At 51.5% G+C, this 18,853-nt stretch overlaps 5 protein-coding genes across 5 annotated transcripts; 3 read left to right on the top strand and 2 right to left on the bottom strand.

The window, feature by feature from the left end:
- Positions 1–6,069: 6,069 nt before the first annotated feature.
- Positions 6,070–7,188, bottom strand: P884DRAFT_266288 (uncharacterized protein; the record flags this gene model as incomplete). The annotated part of the gene is made up of 2 exons (XM_069442018.1): positions 6,070–6,890; positions 6,966–7,188. 2 exons carry the CDS (start codon positions 7,186–7,188, stop codon positions 6,070–6,072), a joined length of 1,044 nt encoding a protein of 347 aa, XP_069302079.1.
- Positions 7,189–7,786: 598 nt separating this feature from the next.
- Positions 7,787–9,517, top strand: P884DRAFT_296151 (cytochrome P450-like protein; the record flags this gene model as incomplete). Its single annotated transcript, XM_069444392.1, has 2 exons — positions 7,787–8,369; positions 8,490–9,517. 2 exons carry the CDS (start codon positions 7,787–7,789, stop codon positions 9,515–9,517), a joined length of 1,611 nt encoding a protein of 536 aa, XP_069302078.1.
- An 853-nt stretch (positions 9,518–10,370) lies between these two features.
- P884DRAFT_274338 (Alpha/Beta hydrolase protein) lies at positions 10,371–11,840 on the bottom strand (the record flags this gene model as incomplete). The annotated part of the gene is made up of 1 exon (XM_069442706.1): positions 10,371–11,840. One exon carries the CDS (start codon positions 11,838–11,840, stop codon positions 10,371–10,373), a length of 1,470 nt encoding a protein of 489 aa, XP_069302077.1.
- A 1,136-nt stretch (positions 11,841–12,976) lies between these two features.
- Positions 12,977–14,961, top strand: P884DRAFT_190927 (general substrate transporter; the record flags this gene model as incomplete). Its single annotated transcript, XM_069437554.1, has 4 exons — positions 12,977–13,389; positions 13,478–13,683; positions 13,770–14,671; positions 14,734–14,961. 4 exons carry the CDS (start codon positions 12,977–12,979, stop codon positions 14,959–14,961), a joined length of 1,749 nt encoding a protein of 582 aa, XP_069302076.1.
- A 1,756-nt stretch (positions 14,962–16,717) lies between these two features.
- On the top strand, positions 16,718–18,130 carry P884DRAFT_190027 (alcohol dehydrogenase-like protein; the record flags this gene model as incomplete). The annotated part of the gene is made up of 3 exons (XM_069437484.1): positions 16,718–17,235; positions 17,374–17,466; positions 17,584–18,130. 3 exons carry the CDS (start codon positions 16,718–16,720, stop codon positions 18,128–18,130), a joined length of 1,158 nt encoding a protein of 385 aa, XP_069302075.1.
- Positions 18,131–18,853: the final 723 nt, after the last annotated feature.

Raw genomic sequence — 18,853 nt, 5'->3', positions numbered from 1 at the left:
AACAAAACGACTAAACCAAGTTATCAAGCAATACCTCTATTCCTATGTTAATTACTAATAGGATAACTAGGTTATACTACTACCAATAGTATAACTTACCTATAATACGACGCCGATAGAAATAACCAAAGTTATACTATTCTTTACGAACTATAGATATAAAGTAGACCTAAGGCAAGGACTAGAGGTTATAGTGCCAAGAGCGGTAGTCAAAGTAGAGTAGATATACATATTATATAAGAAACTTAAAAAGGAACTCGAGTTTATTAAAACTAGAATAAAGAACCACTATAATAAATATAGGCTCAAGGGACCTCGCCTAGAGAGGGGAGATAAAGTCTATCTAATTATACGAAACCTACAAACTAAATGACTAAGTACGAAGCTAGACTTTAAGAAGGTCGGACCCTTTATTATCAAAGAACGAATCTTAACATCTAACTATTAACTATTATTACCATTATCTATATAACTATAGATAGATATTTTTTATATTTCACTTCTCAAACCAGTACCGAAAAACGCTAAAATTGCTATAAACATCAAAGCAAAGGACGAAGGGGAAGAATAGGACGTTAAAGAAATCCTAGATTTATATATTATCAATAGGGAACTATAGTATCTAATCAAATAGCTTGATTTTAGAACAGAAGATAACTTATAGGAGCTAGTCAAGAACCTAAACTGCCCTAAGAAGCTAGAATAGTTCTACCAGAGGAACCCTAACTGACTATAGGGGCTGACTTAGGAACCTAACCAGCATCTAAGAAGGAAGAAGTACCGATAAGAGCCAACCCTAGGGACAAGCTAACTACTTCCTAGTCAATCACGCCAAAGGCGCCTAACGCTTACGCCTAACCTATTAAATCCTATTCTCCTGACATCGGAGCTACTACCCTATCCTCCTTATCTAAACCCTATATACCTTGACGAACGAATTTATTACTCTGGTTACGTAATATTCGTTTTTAACGATATAAACGCGTAAGGCAGCTTAAAGTTTGCTAAAGCAGATCCTCTACCGCCAAAATTTCCTCCTCTAGCCTATCTTGCTTACACTAGTTATATAATACTATAACAAGTTAGAACGGAAATAAGAGGACAAATAGAAGCTACTTATAGGAATCTGCTACGTTTAGCCTATCGTAAGACTTTCCCTTACACGTATAATTTAAATACCTCTTAGAATTTCTTGATATAATATAACGCTTCTTAGGTATTATATACCAATAGTTAGAACACGGTATAGTTTCGGAACCGTCCTGCTTAATTGTAGCGACTAAGATACGACGTTTACGCGTTATATCATGACGGCATTTCTTTATATAGTTAGCTATAGTAAATGGTAGAAGGGAGTAAGGGGGGGAACTCATAGGAGCAAGTTACGAGAGGGTGTTAGCGCTATTTAAAATGGCCTAAGAGGGCTTTCGGGTCGAAAGCCTCAGAGGGAGGGTATCGTGTCATAGAAATATATATATAGATGCCGCCTAGGCTACCGGCACGGATAGGCTAATCAAGCCAAAAGGACGGAAGGAACTAATCATAACATAGGAAGCACTACGAGCCCTACTATACGCTAGCTTACGATTACCAAGATCAATGTAAAGTCACTGATCGCGATAAGCGGCTTACCGGGATCACTAACTAAGGACTAATTAGGGTGATCCGGGAAGGTTATATATATATATAGATAGTTACTTGTTTCGGTAGACTCTAAGAGTTTACTAGTGATAGTAATTTACAATTATAGTACTTCTAATAGTATCGTACTATTGTGAAGAGATAACTCTGTTGTTATAAACCCTTTGGCTTTACCGAATCCCTTAGACGACCTATATACTTGTCCCGCGTTATTTACCTTCGTCTGAACCCTTTTAGAAGAAGTCTAAGTTGGGTTTGTTATAATATACCTATTAGTAACTTCGTCTTCTAACTTACCTAGCACTCTAAGAGAATCTAATGGCTAGATATTTCGTTAAAAGTAATGCCTAGAGCCGCTAGCGATACTACTAGTAGTAAGGAACGTAAACCGTAAGTACTAGAGAAACATTCTACCCTAGGATTAAGGATATCTGGCTCCCTACCTAAGATAGTTACTAATAACGGTATCTATATCTATATAGGCGACTCGGCCCTAGCTAGGAAGTTTACTAACCTAGTCAACGAATTTCTAGAACTCTAGAATAATAACGGTCTGATCGATATACTAAAGAGTAAATAGATAAAAGTGCTACTAGTAGAAGGCTAATAATACTAGAAGATACGCTCCCGTACGTACCTATTAAGCTAGAGGGATAGGGAAGTCCTAGATAAGACCTTTAACGCCCTCTATTAACAGGGAAAGATACGATTCGTAAAAGAGGCTATGCCTTTTGCCTATCCTGTCTTCGTTATTTAGCGTAATATCAAGGGTATCGCTAAGGGTCACGTTATCATTAATCTATATAGTTTGAATAAGGTTACCATCCTAGATAACTACCTATTGCTATTATAGTTAGAGATTATTATAGCCCTATATAGGAAGAAGTTTATTATAGCTATCGACGTTATATCGTTTTTCTATTAATTTGGTGTATATCTATAGTATCGTAATAGGTTTATACTAATTAGTCTATACGGTTTAGAACAGCTAACTATAGCACTTATAGGTTACTATAATTCGCCTATATATATATAACGGTTTATAGATCAGCTATTACGACCGTTTTCTACTTACTATTATATATTTATTAACGATATCGTTATCTTCTTAGATATAGCTAAAGATTATATATACCATTTAAGGACTATCTTTAGCCTATTCGAGAAGAAGAATATCGCCATTTCTCCTACCAAATCCTATATTAGATACCTAGACGTAGAACTCCTTAGCTTTTAGGTAGATAGTCTTGGCCTTACTAATATAGCTTAGTGTGTCGAAGCGTTTAAGTAACTATCCTTTCTATATACGTTAAAGGCGTTAGAATAATATTTAGGCGCCATTAGATTCCTATAGCATTTGATTCTATACTATATAAAGATTGCCAAACCACTATAAAAATATAAGACTGAATTACTAGTATAAGGGCATAAGTCTAGTAGTTTAGAAGTTGGCAACCGTACTAAACGAATAGGCTATTATAGCTATACTTCTTTCGAACCGACCGAACAAGAAAAGGCTTCTTTTTTAGCCCTATAAGAGGCTATCTATCATAAGAACCTAACTATCCTATACCACTTTAATCCTAGTAAATAGCTATATATTTAACTAGACGGCTATTTAGAGCGCGGATTTAGTATTATAGTCTTCTATACTTATAACAAATATAACTAGCACCTAGGTATACCTATCCTAGCTAACTAAGTACTACTAGTCATATTCCTAAGCCGCCTATTAACAAAGGCTAAGATACGATACAGGCCCTCTAAATAAGAAGTCGCTTATCTAGTATAGGCAATTCGTAAACTATATACAATAGTCTATTTGGCGTATATACTAGTTATCGTATTAACTAACTACACCGCTATATATAGAATTATGGAACAAACTAACCTAGATATAAGCTCTACTAACCATGCTAACCACCGCCTGATTAACATGTCTATCTACCTATCGTAGTACAACCTTAAGGTCTACCATCTTCCTAGAAGGCTTAACTTCATACCAGACACCTTAGGTAGATTAAGTACGCTAGGAGACCCTAAACCGTCTAAACGCTCTGATAGATTAGCTATACTTGACGACATATGGTTCGCCTTTGCCAAAGCGTAGATAGATCCTAACCTTAAGGCAAAGTTCGTTAGTAGCTATAAAACTAATGCTAAATACGCCTATATCATTAAGGACCTTAAAACCAAGCGCGCGGATAGAGCTATCGATGATAAGGGTATCGCTATCTTTTCGCGCCATAGGCTATTGTTTGTCTTAATCGACGAGCTCCTCTACTATATTTGCCTAGATAGCACTTACGCGTTATATATACTAGCGAGCCTTATATAATATATCTTTAGCTTAGCCTATAATAAGAAGTATTACTTTGGAACTAATAAGATAATATATAACTTATATAGTATCGCGATTAATAGAAAAACTAGGTAAGTAAAGGACTATGTAAAACACTATCCTATTTGTCAAGTTAACGCTATAGATCGTAACCTTCCTATAGGCGACTATTAGCTAATCTACCTATTGGATATACTACTAATGTAGGTAATTGCTATCAACTTCATAGTAGCGTTACCATTAGTTACATTAGCTAGAACGCTATAGTACTTAGACAGGTATAATAAATTCGATTCGATGATAATAGTATCCTATAAGTCGTCTAAACGAATATTCCTTATATTAGGCTACTCTAGTTATACTATTACAAACTAGGGCTATATACTAATATAATAATTACTCCTATCTGACTAGGGAGTGCTAATAGCTATTATATCTAACCGTGATCGTAAATTTACTTCTGAACTATAGACAGGTATATAGAAGGTACTAGGTATAAAGCTATTAATGATAACCGTATACTACCTATAAGGAGACGGTCTTATAGAGCAAAAGAACTAGACTATAGAAATTGCTCTATACTTCTTTATATATAAGAAACTAGATAACGATTAGACCGCTATACTTCTATAGCTTTAGTAGCATTTAAACAGCTCCTATACTGCCTCTATTAGAGTATCGCTATATAAGCTACTACATAGTTTCAAACCCACCAGACCGTTAGAAGCGCTAACCATACTATTATTAAATACGGTGTAAAATATCCCGGTCCTACACGAATATCTATACTAGGATACCTAGATAGTAATAGATTTTGTAGCAGCTCGAGCCAAACATAGATATAATACTAGCTACCGCGACATCAAGTTTAAGCTAGGCAACTAAGTGTATTTATACCTATACCGCGGCTACTATCTACTAGGTTAACCGTTATATAAACTGTCCTAATAGTATATAGGCCCGTTTGAGATTATTAAACACGTTAGCTATCTAGTATATCGCTTATAATTACCACCTAATATAGATATATACCTAGTAATATCTATAGCCTATTTATCACCTATACCTCCTAGAACCGACCTATATAACCATACTATACCCCCTACTAGCCCTATTAAAGACAGCTATACCAATAGTAGGCTAGAATCCGGTGACAAATACAAAGTCAAGTATATTTAGGACTATAAGCTTATATATAGTAGATATAAGTATCTTATCAAGTAGAAAGGACTTAGCTACAAATATAATATCTAGAAAACTAACTTCTAGCTATACTATATATATAAGATAGTAAACGAATACTAGGCTTATCAAGGAGGGTAACTAACCGCCTCAAGGACTCACCCGGAGGCAGGCGTAGCTAGAAAAGCCATATTAAAGACTCGCCCAGAGGCAGGCACAGCTAGAAAAGCCGTATTAAAGACTCGCCCGGAGGCGGGCACGGGTAGAAAAGCTATATCAAAGACTCGCCCAGAGGTAGGCACGGCTAGAAAACGCCTATATAGAACGAGTACAGACTAGAACGATATATAAGATACTATAATAGTGGTATAATACCACTATTTGTAATAGGGATATTTATATAGAAAGAAAGCTTAATTTAGGAGCTATTTGGAGCCTATAGTGCGGGTACTACGTTTTCTTTTCTAGGCAGGGGACTTGATATAGTACGTGTCTATAGACACGTCTATTATGTAAGGTTAGATTAGTAAGCCCTGTGGATGCCTGCAAATGGTGGGCTCTTTGTGCCTATCTTCTTCTTATATAGAACTATAGGGCTAGCAAACGTTGATAGAAGACATCGATCTTTTGAACTATTTTGACTACTATAACTAGACCTCTATCACTTTGCATCGGTACCAAACACCGTCTTACGCCATGTCCTTAGCCTATTCATCTCTTCAACTCCGTGACTATGAAGTATTTAAGACGTCAAGGGGGGGGGGGGTGAAATCACGGCTCATGAGAACAAGGCTAAGGGATGGTACTGAAAAGATATAATTATAATATGTCCATGGATACGTCCAATAAAACATACTTCTGTAGCACGCATGACTTCCTGAGGTGGGTAGATAATTATCTGCCAACTACACAAGGCCGAGCTTCTTAGCTTCAGTTGCAATAATAGACTTGATTTCCTCCTTGAGCGAGGCGTGGTGTGGCTGCCAGTTCAGTGCTTGCCTCGCCCGCCTTCCCTCCACTCGAGCGTTGCATCCCCAGAAGAACTGGCCCATCGGCATGATCTTGGACGCCTCGGTCGGCTCAATGGACTCGGGTTCCTCCACCCGAGTCAGGAACCCCTGAGCAGCTGCCTCGGCCGAGATGGACCGTGCCAGCTCGCCCCAGACATGCTCTCCGCCCTCGGCAAAATAGAAGCCTTCCGGACCGCCCCAGACGGCCGGCCCGGTCCCAGCCCCTTCTCCCCCAGCAGCAGCGTGCTCGACCAACTTGAGGTACAACTCGGAGAGATCGTGTACATGGACGTTCGTCCAGGCGGACTTGCCCTCGCCCACGACGATGGCGCGCTTTCGCTCGAGAGTAGCCCTTACCAGCTCGTGGATCGCGGTGGGGCGGTACTTGAGGATGCCCCTGCCTCTGCCGTAAGCCGAGCCGGTGCTGACGACGGCGGTCTTGACCCGGTTGGGAAGCTGGATGCCGACTTGTCGTACCGCGTTCTCGGCGCCGCGGGCCTTGGCAAAGTCGGGCACCGAAAGCACTTCGGCCAGTCCCTCGAGGTCGTTGAAGACCTTGTCGCCGCCCTGGCCGTACCGGCCTTTGACGACGTCGTCGTAGATCACGGTCCCGCTGCCCATGGTGTGGATCAAGAAGCCGGGCCCGGGGCGCGTGCGCCGCGCCAGCCCTCTTGCCAGGGCCTGCACCGATGGCTCGTGGGTTGCATGGGCAAAGTCTGGATGCGTGCAATTCCATCAGTTAGTTATCAGCACCGGGACCGGGACAGGACGGACGCCGTCGGTTAACCTACTGCATACAATGTCGCTGTTGGCCGCTTCCTCCTCTAGAAGGTCGCCATCGTCCAGGCTTCCGTAAACGATCCTGAGGCTTGGATGGGCTTCCGAGACGAGAGCACCCTTCGTCTTGTCTCGCACCAGGCATGAGATCTCGTACTCCGGGTGTGCCTGCAGGATCGCATAAACGGCATCCCCGCCGAGATACCCGGTGACACCGGTAGCAAAGATTTTGGTCATTTTTTTTCCCCCCCTTGGTCTTCGACCGCTGTTGAGATGGTATGATGGCAGATAGGTAATTAGCAGCTTTCTCACCTGGCCGAGATCAGGCCATTGTGGGAACATGGCACCGGGCATGTGTCAATATGGCAAGTCTGGAACACTCCGGTGCCCGCTGCTGCGCGGATATCCATTCCGAAAATCCCCAAACAGCGGGATTTCCAATTCGGGTATCCGTAGGCATTAATTAATCGGGGCGAGTGGGGCCGTAACGGAGATCGGAGCCGCTCCCGAACTCTTCGGTCACATTTGTGATTGGTTTCGGTAGGCGGATCCGGCGAATGGGATCTCGCTCGGGCTTCTTCCGGTGTTAGTGGGGATACTCTAATTAGTGCCGGCCGACATCGCGAGCGGTGGTTACGGCGACGGCCAGTGCCTGACAAACACAACACACACACACACACACACACACACACACAAAAAAAAAAAAAAAAAATACACAAAGCTCAATAGATCCGCCTTAACTGTCCTCATGGGCGACGAGGAACTCAGGTTAGGTACAGCACCCGACCTAGGATCTACCCCCTTCCCTTTGCCAGTCTAAGCTGTTATGACTGAGATGACAACCTTTTCCATCTTTGGGCTCGAACGCCCGGCCGTGTTGGCCCTGTCCATCGCGGTTGGTGCGTCCTTTGTCATCTACCTGGTGACGATCACGATTCATCGACTCTTCTTCCACCGCATCTCCCACATCCCCGGGCCGAAGCTTGCTGCTCTCACGTACTACTACCAGTCGTACTACGACTTCTTCCCCCACCAGGGTCAATTCATCTTCAAACTCGAGGAGCTCCACAGAAAGTATGGCCCCATCGTGCGCATCGGACCGGACGAGGTCCACGTCAACGATGCCAAGTTCTACAAGGAGATGTACGGTTCCTCAACACACAAGCGCAACAAGAGCCCGATCTGGTACTGGATGCATGGCCTCGGGGCCGTGGGCGACCAGAGCATGTTCATCACGCTCGACCACGACCATCATCGGCTCCGGAAGGCCGGGCTGGGCACCTACTTCAGCAAGCGCAAGGTCCAGGAGCTGGAGCCGAGAGTGAGGGAGAAAGTCCTACTCCTACGGCAGAGGCTTCTGGAACGCGCCGGCGGTGCCCCGGTCAATCTCAAGGACGCCTTCGGTGGAATGGCGCTGGGTAAGCAAGCCAACACCCGGGAACGGAACGGTTGAGGAGAGAGAGCCCCGGAAGAGAAAAGAGTTCCAGAGTGCCTAGGTATTAATTATTTAATTAACCATGCGCTTCTTTAATCATCAGACATCATCACGCAGTACTGCTTCAACCGATGCTTCGGAGCGCTTGACCGCCCAGACCTCGGGCGCGAGATGAACAAGCTGATGGGGGTCGGCGTCAAGATCAACCCCTTTGCTCGCACATTTCCGACCCTGGCCCGCACGGTGATCAAGCTGCCGAGGTGGGCTCTCAAATGGAGCGGCCTCGTGTCCACCACGGCCGAGTTCCTCGACATCGCCGACCGGCTGTCCTCCGAGGCGCGGAACGAGGCGATCCGCGACCTCGCCAGCGGCAAGTACTCGCGGACGGACGATGCCGACTCGAGAACGGTGCTCCACTCGATGATGCGGAGCGACGTCCTGCCCGAGCACGAGAAGACGGAGAAGCGGCTGCAGGCGGACGGCATGACGCTGATCGCGGCCGGCTTCGACACCACCAGCCGCACCCTGACCGTCATCTTCTACCACCTCCTGACCAAGGCGCACATCCGGGCGCGCGTGCTCGACGAGATCCGCACCCTGATGCCGACCCCGACCTCCCCGCTGCCGACCGTCGCCCAGCTGGAGCAGCTGCGCTACCTGACCTGCGTCATCCACGAGGGCACGCGCCTGGCCCACGGCGTCGCCGGCCGGCTGGTGCGCATCGCGCCGGAGGAGGACCTCGAGTACCACAGCCCCTTCGACGGGCGCCGGTACACCATCCCGCGCGGCACCACCTTCGGCCAGTCGTCCTACCTGGTCCACACGGACGAGTCCATCTACCCGAACGCGGCCGAGTTCGACCCGGACCGGTACTGGACCGACGACGGCAAGCCGACCGACGCCCAGCGCTACCTGGTCCCCTTCGGCAAGGGCACCCGCATGTGCGTCGGCATCAACCTGGCCTGGGCGGAGCTCTACCTCACCATCGCCGCCCTGGTCGGCACGGTGGACATGAGGATCGCTCCCGGCACGACCGAGCACGACGTCACCATGGTGCAGGACCTGTTCGTCGGCGTCTTGCCCGAAAATCCCGGCGTTCGCGTGAACGTCGTCGGGCACCTCCAGGCTTAACCTACATACCTAGCTAGGTAGTTGCGGGCCGGTTTGAGGATGTCATTGTCGAGTGCGTGGTACGACAACCAATGTCTGTCCGCATATCAGAAGCAAGTCTTTCGGCGTGGATGGAAGGAGAAGAGTGAAAGGATTGAGCGGAGCTAGCCAGACCATCAAAATTGTTACGCACCTTACTACCTACCTAGGAGGATGCAGTAGGAAATGGCCAAGATACTGCGTGGCCCAGGACTGGCATGTAATGAATGAGTTTAAGACTCCAAATCTGACCAAATCATGACAAACATTGGTTTCCGTCGTGAGGGTTAATTAGTGGTCCAAAGGGCGGTGGCCCAAATCCAGGGGGACCGACTTTACGCTTCACATTAAGGGGGACAGCACATTCAACACCTTTTTAACCACTTGTCTGGCTACTCAGGTCCGTGACCGACAACCTGAGAACGTTTCTAAGCTCTATGGCACCACATGCTCCACACAGTAAGCACCTATGTCTGGGCCCAATATTGTGAGCCTTTGTATCGAGGTGTATGTACTGTATTGTACATACATATCTGGTGTTTAAGGTGAAGCAAGAAGGGTGCTTAGGTAGGTAGGGTAAGTAATTAATACAGGCACGTGCTGGCAACATCTCGGTGGCGCACTTCACGATTTCGGTCGACCGACAAGCCCACGCGGTTAATATGGTATGAGAGAACCCGTTCATCTAACTACCGATTACTACGAGAAACCCGAACAACATGATGAAATGAAAAAAAAAAAAAAAACTGCTGTAATTATCTCACCACTGCTGAGATCGACCGCCTCCCCCCCCCCCCCCGGCGGACCAACAACCCCAAGATCAACCAACCAGCCTTCAGTGATAGCCGTTTGTCACAAAGCCGTTTTCGTACCCGTTCTTGACGAAGCCGTTTGTGTACCCGTTTTCATATCCGTTCTCGTACACCCTCTTGGGGCTCGATGGCCGCTGGATGCCCAGCTTCTCGTCCAAGAACTTGAAAGTCCGGTACTGCAGCAGCGGCCAGGCGCCGGACTTTGCCTGGGCGCCGCCCTCGGACCAGGCCTTGGGAACCCAGAGCTCCTTCTGGCCCTCGGGCACGTTGACCAGGTTTCTCATGATGGCCGACGTGCTCATCTCGGCCAGGAACAGCTTCGGGTCTCCGGCGGCGCCCGTCACCAGGACGGGGCAACGGACCCACTCGAGGTAGTCCCGGTTGGCGCGCCCGCGGTTCTTGTTGTTGCCGGCCGTGATGGTCTTGTCGAGGCGGAAGGTGTACTGCTTCATGTCGCGGATCATCTGGGCCGGGTTGGAGCTGCCGAACATGTGGCAGCCCTGGGCGAAGGTGTACCTGGTGGCGACGTCGAGCTTGGCGTGCTCGCGGACGGCGAAGTCGACGAAGCCGTCGCCCATGTAGTTGCGCTCCCACGGCCACATGAACCACCGCGGCATGCGCGACATGGCGAGGTCGTAGAAGTCGTACACGGGGTCGACGGCGACGCAGGCCTTGACGCGCGCGTCCGCGGCCCCGCGCAGCGCCAGGTACCCGCCCAGGGACTGGCCCGTGACCGCGACGGCGTCGAGGTCGAGGTCGGCCTCGGGGTGCTCCTCGGCGTACGAGGCGAGGAAGTCCAGGACCGCCTCCACGACGATCTCGCCGTCGGGCCGCAGGGGCACGCCGTCCTCTCGCAGGACGAGCCCCTGACCCGGGCCGTCGAATGTCAGGACGGCGTAGCCCAGCCCTGGGCCTTCGGCGACGTGGAGGAAGTAGAGCTCCTCCTGGGTGGAGTCGGCGCCGCCGATGCAGACGAGGACGGGCGTCTTGCGGCCCTTGAGACGCCGAGACGGGGCGGGGAGGTGCAGCCATCCGGGAAGTCGGAGGAGCGGTGCGCGGTACTCGGGCGGCTGGAACGGGATGCGGACACGGCGTACGTCGTGCTCCATCAGCTTGGTGGCCTGCTCGAAGTTGGAGATGCTGCGGTGGTAGAGGGACAGAAAGTAGGGCTGCTCTTCGGCGGGCATGATCGGAAATAGGTACTGCGCGCAGCGGAAGTAGTTGCTGGCGCGCAGGAAAGCGCCCCTGGCGGCCGAGAGGTGCCCGTTTTTCTGCATCTCCTCGGCCCACGACTGCGTCCTCTCAGCCAGGGCCAAGAATTTGCGGTTCCAGTCGTCGGCATCGTTGGGAATGAGCGAGGCGACAAGCTCGAGGAACTCGGCAGCGTCGCAACCCCCGTATGGTGCGGCGCCCAGCAGCCGCAGCAGCTCGAGGTTGTACCATTTGTATTCGAAGTAATGGCGGTTGGGCGAGTATGTGAAGAATGGATACATCGCAGTGAGAATGGAGAATGCGTATTACTGCTCCGGTTTGACGGCAGTTGTATCACGGGGTAATTAATTATGGTTGACTTTCAAAGCGCGAAGCGTGGGTCAACGAGAGTGTAATTAATTATGCCCTCCCTCATTAAGGTACTCAACAGTGCTTCTCAGGGAGGAGGGGGAGAGGCAGAGCATTAAGGGAGCAAGCAGTAGCAGCAATAACTGAGACGACGAGTATGGGATCATGGCAGCACCGCAGCACCGCAGCACCGCAGCATACCGATTCGTACGAGTATGTACAAAATGATCGCAGGCCAGGATTGCGCGCCCAACCATCCGGTCCCATTAACTCACCGTGGTCGGTCGGTCACGGAGAGTGTGACGACCTCGACCGGCCGGAACGCTGCCGTAAGTAATTGTCGGTGCCGGCCCTCCAAGGCTCAGGTCTAATTAATTCATTAGCTAGTTTAAACCGGCTTACAAAAGACATGATCGGGCCCCCTTCAATGTCAGCCGTACAGTGTAATCCGTAATCCATACCGCCAGGACTGTAGAGGGCCCCATCGAGCCCGAAAAAAAGGCGATGAGCAAATCGACCCACGTGCAACGAGACAAGAGGCATTGTGTCGTAGGCGGCAAAACAAGATTTGAAGCCAATTGGGGGGGGGGGGGAAGCTCTTCCAATGCGTACCGTGTAAAAGTAGCCGGAAGTCACCGAAAGTCACCGTAAATGGCCGAAAGTGGCCGAAAATGACCGAAAGGAGCAGCCAACTCTGTCTAAATTCCTCCGGTTCATGGCTCTCTCTGACAGCTTTTCTCCCTTTCTAAGACTACACAAGCGGTTCTCGACTCTGGCGTGGCACGTAATCGCCCCAGCTTCCAAGACTCCGAAGCGTTAGCTTACCTTTCTTGGCTTGCCCGTCTCGTCCCAGTCGGCCAAGAAGAACAGAAGCACTCGAGTCCCTTCGTCCTTTCCGTCAGTCACCCAACCGCTCTACAATTATAGCAGACACAGCCAAGAATACAGCAAAAAAAAAAAAAAAATACAGCCAAAAATACAGCCAAAAATACAGCCAAGAATGCCACCCGCAGACCCACCTAACGGCACGCCGCGGGAGACTGCCCCGGCATCCGACGACCGGGAGGCCATGTCAGAGGGGGCGGGTACTGGTACCGGGTCAGCAGCAGAGAGCAGCGAGGCGGCCGCCAAGAAGGGCGACGAGGCGGGCGACGCTCCTCCTCCCAAGACGAGCCACTCGCTGCGCTTCTGGGGCATCGTGGCCTCGCTGGCGTTCACGGCCCTGTGCTCGTCCATCGAGGGTACCATCATCACCAGCGCCCTGCCCACCATCAGCGCCGAGCTCGGCGGCGACAGCAGCTTCATCTGGGTCCCCAACGGCTACTTCCTCGCCACCATGGTGATGCTGCCGCTCATGGCCCAGGCCGCCAACCTGTTCGGCCGCCGCTGGCTGACCTTGATCTCGGTTGCCATGTTCACTCTGGGCAGCGGCATCTGCGGCGGTGCCAACTCGCCGGCCATGCTGATTGGCGGCCGTGTCGTGTAAGTCGGGAAGTCTTGGCATTCATTCGCTTACCGATTCGGGTTAACCATGTCGCTAACCCGGTCTTCTTGTTCTTCTTATTCTTAGTCAGGGTCTCGGCGGTGGTGGTATCGCCTTGATGATCAACATTGTCCTCACCGACTTGGTCCCCCTTCGTGAGCGAGGCAAGTATATGGCCATCGTCCAGATGGTCTCCGCCGTCGGTGCTGCCCTCGGACCGTTCCTCGGCGGTCTTCTGACCGAGCGCAGCACCTGGCGTTGGGTCTTCTACATCAACCTGCCCATTGGTGGAAGTACGTCTGCCTCCTCCCCCCCTTTTTTCCCCGGGTGCCCCAGTCAGTGTGGGAGAGCCAGACGGACTGACATGGGACTGTGACAGCTTCGCTCGTTGCCTTGTTCTTCTTCCTGCGCGTCGCCACCCCGCCGGGAGGGACCTGGGTTGAGAAGCTCAAGCGCATCGACTTCATCGGCAATGCCATCTTCATCGCCGCCACCGTTTCGGTTCTCATCGGCGTCACCTGGGGTGGCGCCGTCTACCCGTGGAAATCCGCCAACGTCATCGTGCCCCTCGTCCTCGGCTTCGTCGGCATGGGCCTCTTCCTGGCCTACGAGTGGACTCTCGCCAAGAACCCCTCGCTGCCTCGAGGCGCTATCGTGGAGCGCACGGCCGCTACCGTCCTCGCCGTCACGTTCCTGACGACCCTCTGTACCTACTGGGCCTTCTACTTCATGCCCATCTACTTCCAGGGCGTGAAGGCCAAGTCGGCCTTCTGGTCCGGCGTCGACGCCCTGCCGCTCTTCGCCGGCCTGTTCCCCTTTGCCATCATCGGCGGCATTCTCCTCTCCAAGTTCGGCCGCTACAAGCCGTTGCACCTCATCGGCATGGCCATCGTCACCGTCTCGTTCGGTCTGTTCAGCATTCTCGACCGGAACTCGAGCACCGCCGCGTGGGCTTGCTTCCAGCTTCTCTGCGCCATCGGTTCCGGCCTGATGATTGCCATCCTCCTGCCGGCCATGCAGGCGCCGCTTGACGAGAGCCTGGTCGCCGCCTCTACCGGAGTCTGGACCTTCGTCCGCGCCTTCTCGACCGTCTGGGGCGTGACTATTCCCGCGGCTATCTTCGACAACGAGGTGGCCAAGAAGGCGGCCGCCTCGCTGACCGACCAGAGCCTGGTTGGATACCTCACCGGCGGCAAGGCGTACCAATTCGCCACGCAGGAATTCCTCGACAGCATCCGGGACCCGGCCTCTCGCTCCGAGGTTATCGACATCTTCACCTCCGTGAGTTGCTTTTCCGGAACCCCTTTTTCTGCCTACGCATTTTCGTGCTGACGGTATGACAGTCGATCAAGATTGTCTGGTACGTGGGCACTGCCTTTGCCGGGCTTGGCTGGCTGTTGGTCTGGCTCGAGAAGGAGGTGACTCTGCGGTCCAAGCTGAACACAAAGTTCGGAATCGAGGAAAAGAAGAAGGAGGAGGAGGATGAGGAGAAGGCCAAGAACGGGGGGGAGAACAAGGATGGAGAAGAGAGCAAGGCGGATGGAGCCAAGAGGGCCGAGCTGAGCGCATGAGCGTCTGTCCTCCCGGCGCGCACAGTACGACCCTTCGGGTTTAATTAACCCTTCTTCGCACCCTCTCTACACTCCTCCCTCACCCCAAGATACCCTTCAACACGAGGCAGGAAGTATATGCCTACTGTCTCGTTTTCACAGGCTTCTCCCCCTCCCCACCCCCCATCGCCTATTTTGTGGCTTGTTTCTTTGAAAACAGATCGATACCAGAAATTCACCGGAAATGAGGGCATTTTTTAGCATTCCTAGACTGGGCAATCGGGATAATATGGGTTAATTGATGAAGGTACAGGATTGTAATAGAATGGTCGCATTGCTAGATTTCTGCATCTTACAAGAATCGAGCTTAGCATCAAATAATTAATAGGTCCACTGTTGGGCAAGAGGAGTGACCCAAGTTACCGAGGATAAGACATGCACGCCGAAAATGGCTGCTCATCATGGTCTTCGAACCGAGGCCGGTTCAATCGGTTCACAAAGGAGTAAGACATCAGATGGCAATTCTTCAAGATAGAACTGTCCTATACCTCGGTATTTGAGAAGTTCATATGGCATGGGATTCAAACAAAACTCTCAGGGACATGACTCCTATTGAAGTGGATCGAACTTTGCCCATGGCCGAATCACCGGTTGTCTTGTGTATCTTAGTTTCCTCATGGCCTTTTGCCGGTGTTTATCACTGATTCAGCGATGCTGTGTTGGCAACAGGGTGTAAGTACTAAGTTCAGCCCCCCTGAATTTGGGCCACCCCTCTATTTGGGCCACTATTACATTAGGTTCCGATCTATAGGAAGTCACCATTGAGAATACGAGGACAATAAAAGTAAAAAAGAGATAAAAAAGCAGTGAATCATGATCCGTACCTTATTTGCATCGTATTCAAATTTTCTAGCTCCCCGATATAATTAATTACATTGAACAATGATATCTACTATACTTTTCGACCCTAGATTAGAAGTTTATCTTGACCATATTACCTTTGAATGTTCCTTGTGGGGGTTGAAGAGTGCGGGTTTGTCTTGATTTGTATGGATTGAATCGCCTATCCAGGGGCCTTGATGTACATGTACAGCTGGCGAGAACACCGAAACTGGGAAGTAGATGGCTGAGATTCTCCTACCTTACGGCTGCTTCCACGCTTTTCGACCTTTTTTTCTCTCAATCATTTTGCTTTCCGGGTTTCTCTCTTCGATTTTTCTCATTCTTCTTCTTCGCACTCGCAACCAGACAGCCAGACCGAAACCGGGTGCTCCACCTGCCCCATCGGGCAATCCCACGCAATTCTGCCAAGGCCCGGCCGAGTTCATTGCTTGTGGGGCCGGAGGAAGTGACCGAAGTCTCATCGGGCCGGCCCCGGTCCCGCTGCGCCCCGTAAGCGGATCCCGACACGGAAACTTCGCGCACACCGAAATCCCTCCCAGCGGCCCGGGGCCGTGATCGGACCCGCGAGATTGTGTGACAATGAGCGGCACGCCGTCGACCCGGGGCTGGCGATCTTAACCTGGTGATGGTGACCAGGCATCGTCGGTCTGAGACTCTCTCCCCTCATCATGCTGTGGTCGAACACATGATTTCATCAGATCGGTCCTGATCCCACCAGGTCGAGTCGACTCTCTCGGCAAGCAAGCAAAGAGGTACCTACCTTCTCAGAACCCAAACACAACCCAACCTTCTTCTTCAACAAATACGAGAAGGAGAAAAAAAATAAGGAAAGAAAGAAAGAAAAAGCAAACAAACACAAAAAGTCAGCAACAAAATGGGCAGCCTCCAAGACCTCCCACCCCTCCCGACGACCCAGACAGCCGTCATCACGACGGCCGAGGGCCGGCACGCCGTCGCGCGCGACCGAGCCGTGCCGGCGTGCGGGCCCACCTCGGTCCTGGTCCGCGTGCGCGCGGTGGCGCTCAACCCGACCGACCACAAGACGCCGGCGCGGGTCAGGACGGGCGGGCTGACGGCCGGGTGCGACTTCGCGGGCGAGGTGGTCGCGGTCGGGGCGCGCGCCAACGACGAGCCCGGCGACGCGGCCGCCTGCGCCGGCATCCCCCGCCGCTGGGCGCCCGGCGACCGCGTCTTGGGCGTCGTCTACGGCAGCAACCCGGGCGCGCCCGCCTGGGGCGCCTTCGCCGAGTACGTCGAGGCGGACCCGGTCATGCTGTGCCGCCTGCCGGACGGCTGGGACTGGGAGACGGCCGCGTCGGTCGGCGGCAGCGTGCACGGCTCCGTCGCCCTCTGCCTGTTCGGCGACGGCAAGATGGGCCTGGACATGGGCGGGTTGAAGAAGAAGGCGGCGCTGCTGCTGCAGGGACGACATGGTGGTGGTGCTGCCGCCGCGGATGGTGCCGCCGGCCCTCCGAGTGTTCTCGGCGCTGCGCACGGCGGTGGTTATGGCGGGGGGTCGAGCAGCAGCAGCGCCCAGCTGGCCAAGCAAGATCTCCAGAAGGTGGTGCTCGTGTACGGAGGAAGCACTGCCTGCGGCACCATGGCGCTGCAAATTCTCCGGCTGTAAGCCCTCCCCCTACTACCTACCCTACCCTATCATACCATACCCTCGTTCTCATTCCCCAGCTTCTTCCGCGCCGCGGCTGCCCATCGACTGACTGACGGTCCGTACACACACAGGGCTGGATACATCCCCATCGCGACCTGCTCGGCGCGAAACGCGGGCTTGGTGACGGCGTACGGAGCGGCGGCAACGTTCGACTACAACGTCGAGACGTGCGCGGACGACATCAAGCAGTACACCAAGTTGGCGCTGTGGTACGCGCTCGACTGCATCGGGACCGCGCAGTCGGCGGCGCTGTGCTACGCCGCCCTGGGCCGCGCCGGCGGCCGGTACGTCGCCCTCGAGAAGTACCCGGACAGCGTGGCGGCGCTGCGCAGGGTCGTCAAGCCTACCTGGGTCATGGGCCCCGTCATGTTCGGCCGCGACCTCCAGCTCGGCGAGGGCTACAGCCAGCCGGCGGACCCGTCGGCCCGTGCCTTTGCGCGCATCTGGTATCCCCTGGCAGAGGCGCTCCTGCGCTCGGGCGCGCTCAAGAACCACCCCGTGAAGGTGGTGGCCCCGGAGGGCCGAGAGGAATGGCCCGAGGCCGTGATACGCGGCCTGGGTGGCCTGCGGGATGGGAAAGTCAGCGCGCAGAAGCTTACGGTCACGATAGCGGCCTAGCTGTCCTGCCAGGTGCCGGGAAATTAAATAAGGGAGGAGTGGAATAATTATTAGCTACTTGTTGTACGGCAGACTAGACTGCTTCGTGTGTACCGTACCTAGGTACCTACACACACACTCGACGTGGGCAAGAACCGAACCGGTGAGACTTCAACACATCTCGGCATTTAGTTCACTACAAGTACTGGGGGAGCTGAGCGAATCCCCTTCCCACCCAATATTATTCATGTCTGATCTGACCAACCGCACCTCGTCTTAGCCCCAGTCTGAGAAGTGATAACTAGACAAGTGCTCTCTCATAGCGATGCGACAACAGTGCCAGATTCCTCACCGCCCCACCATCTCCTTCACATCGCTTCCTCAAGCCGTGAGCCAGTCGTATTAATCCATAGCAACACAAAGAATGGATCACAGGCTTCCGTTCTTTCTGCTGCAGCCCGCTAGTGGAAGGTCTCGGCCGACGAGCCGCCCCAAACGCGTTGAGCTTGGCAGACGAGCTAATTAATTAGTGGCTCGACCGCGCAGTCGGGCCCGGTTTTGGTGATTTTGGATTTGGGGTACCTATTAGGTAGGTATTTAGGTAAGCGACTCGACCAAAGTCACTAATTATGATTATAGCAGACTCGGGTCACATTTCAATCACCCGACACAGGGAACACGCGATCCAGAGGGTTATGTCCCGAAAAGCAAAGGATTGAATTGAGGTGTCGATTTTTTTTTTTT

The sequence above is a fragment of the Thermothelomyces heterothallicus genome (genome assembly GCF_042370625.1).
Source record: "Thermothelomyces heterothallicus CBS 202.75 unplaced genomic scaffold P884_scaffold_1, whole genome shotgun sequence".
Classification (NCBI taxonomy): domain Eukaryota; kingdom Fungi; phylum Ascomycota; class Sordariomycetes; order Sordariales; family Chaetomiaceae; genus Thermothelomyces; species Thermothelomyces heterothallicus.
Note: the sequence above shows the minus strand (reverse complement) of the source record. Positions and strands in the feature narration are given on the sequence as shown.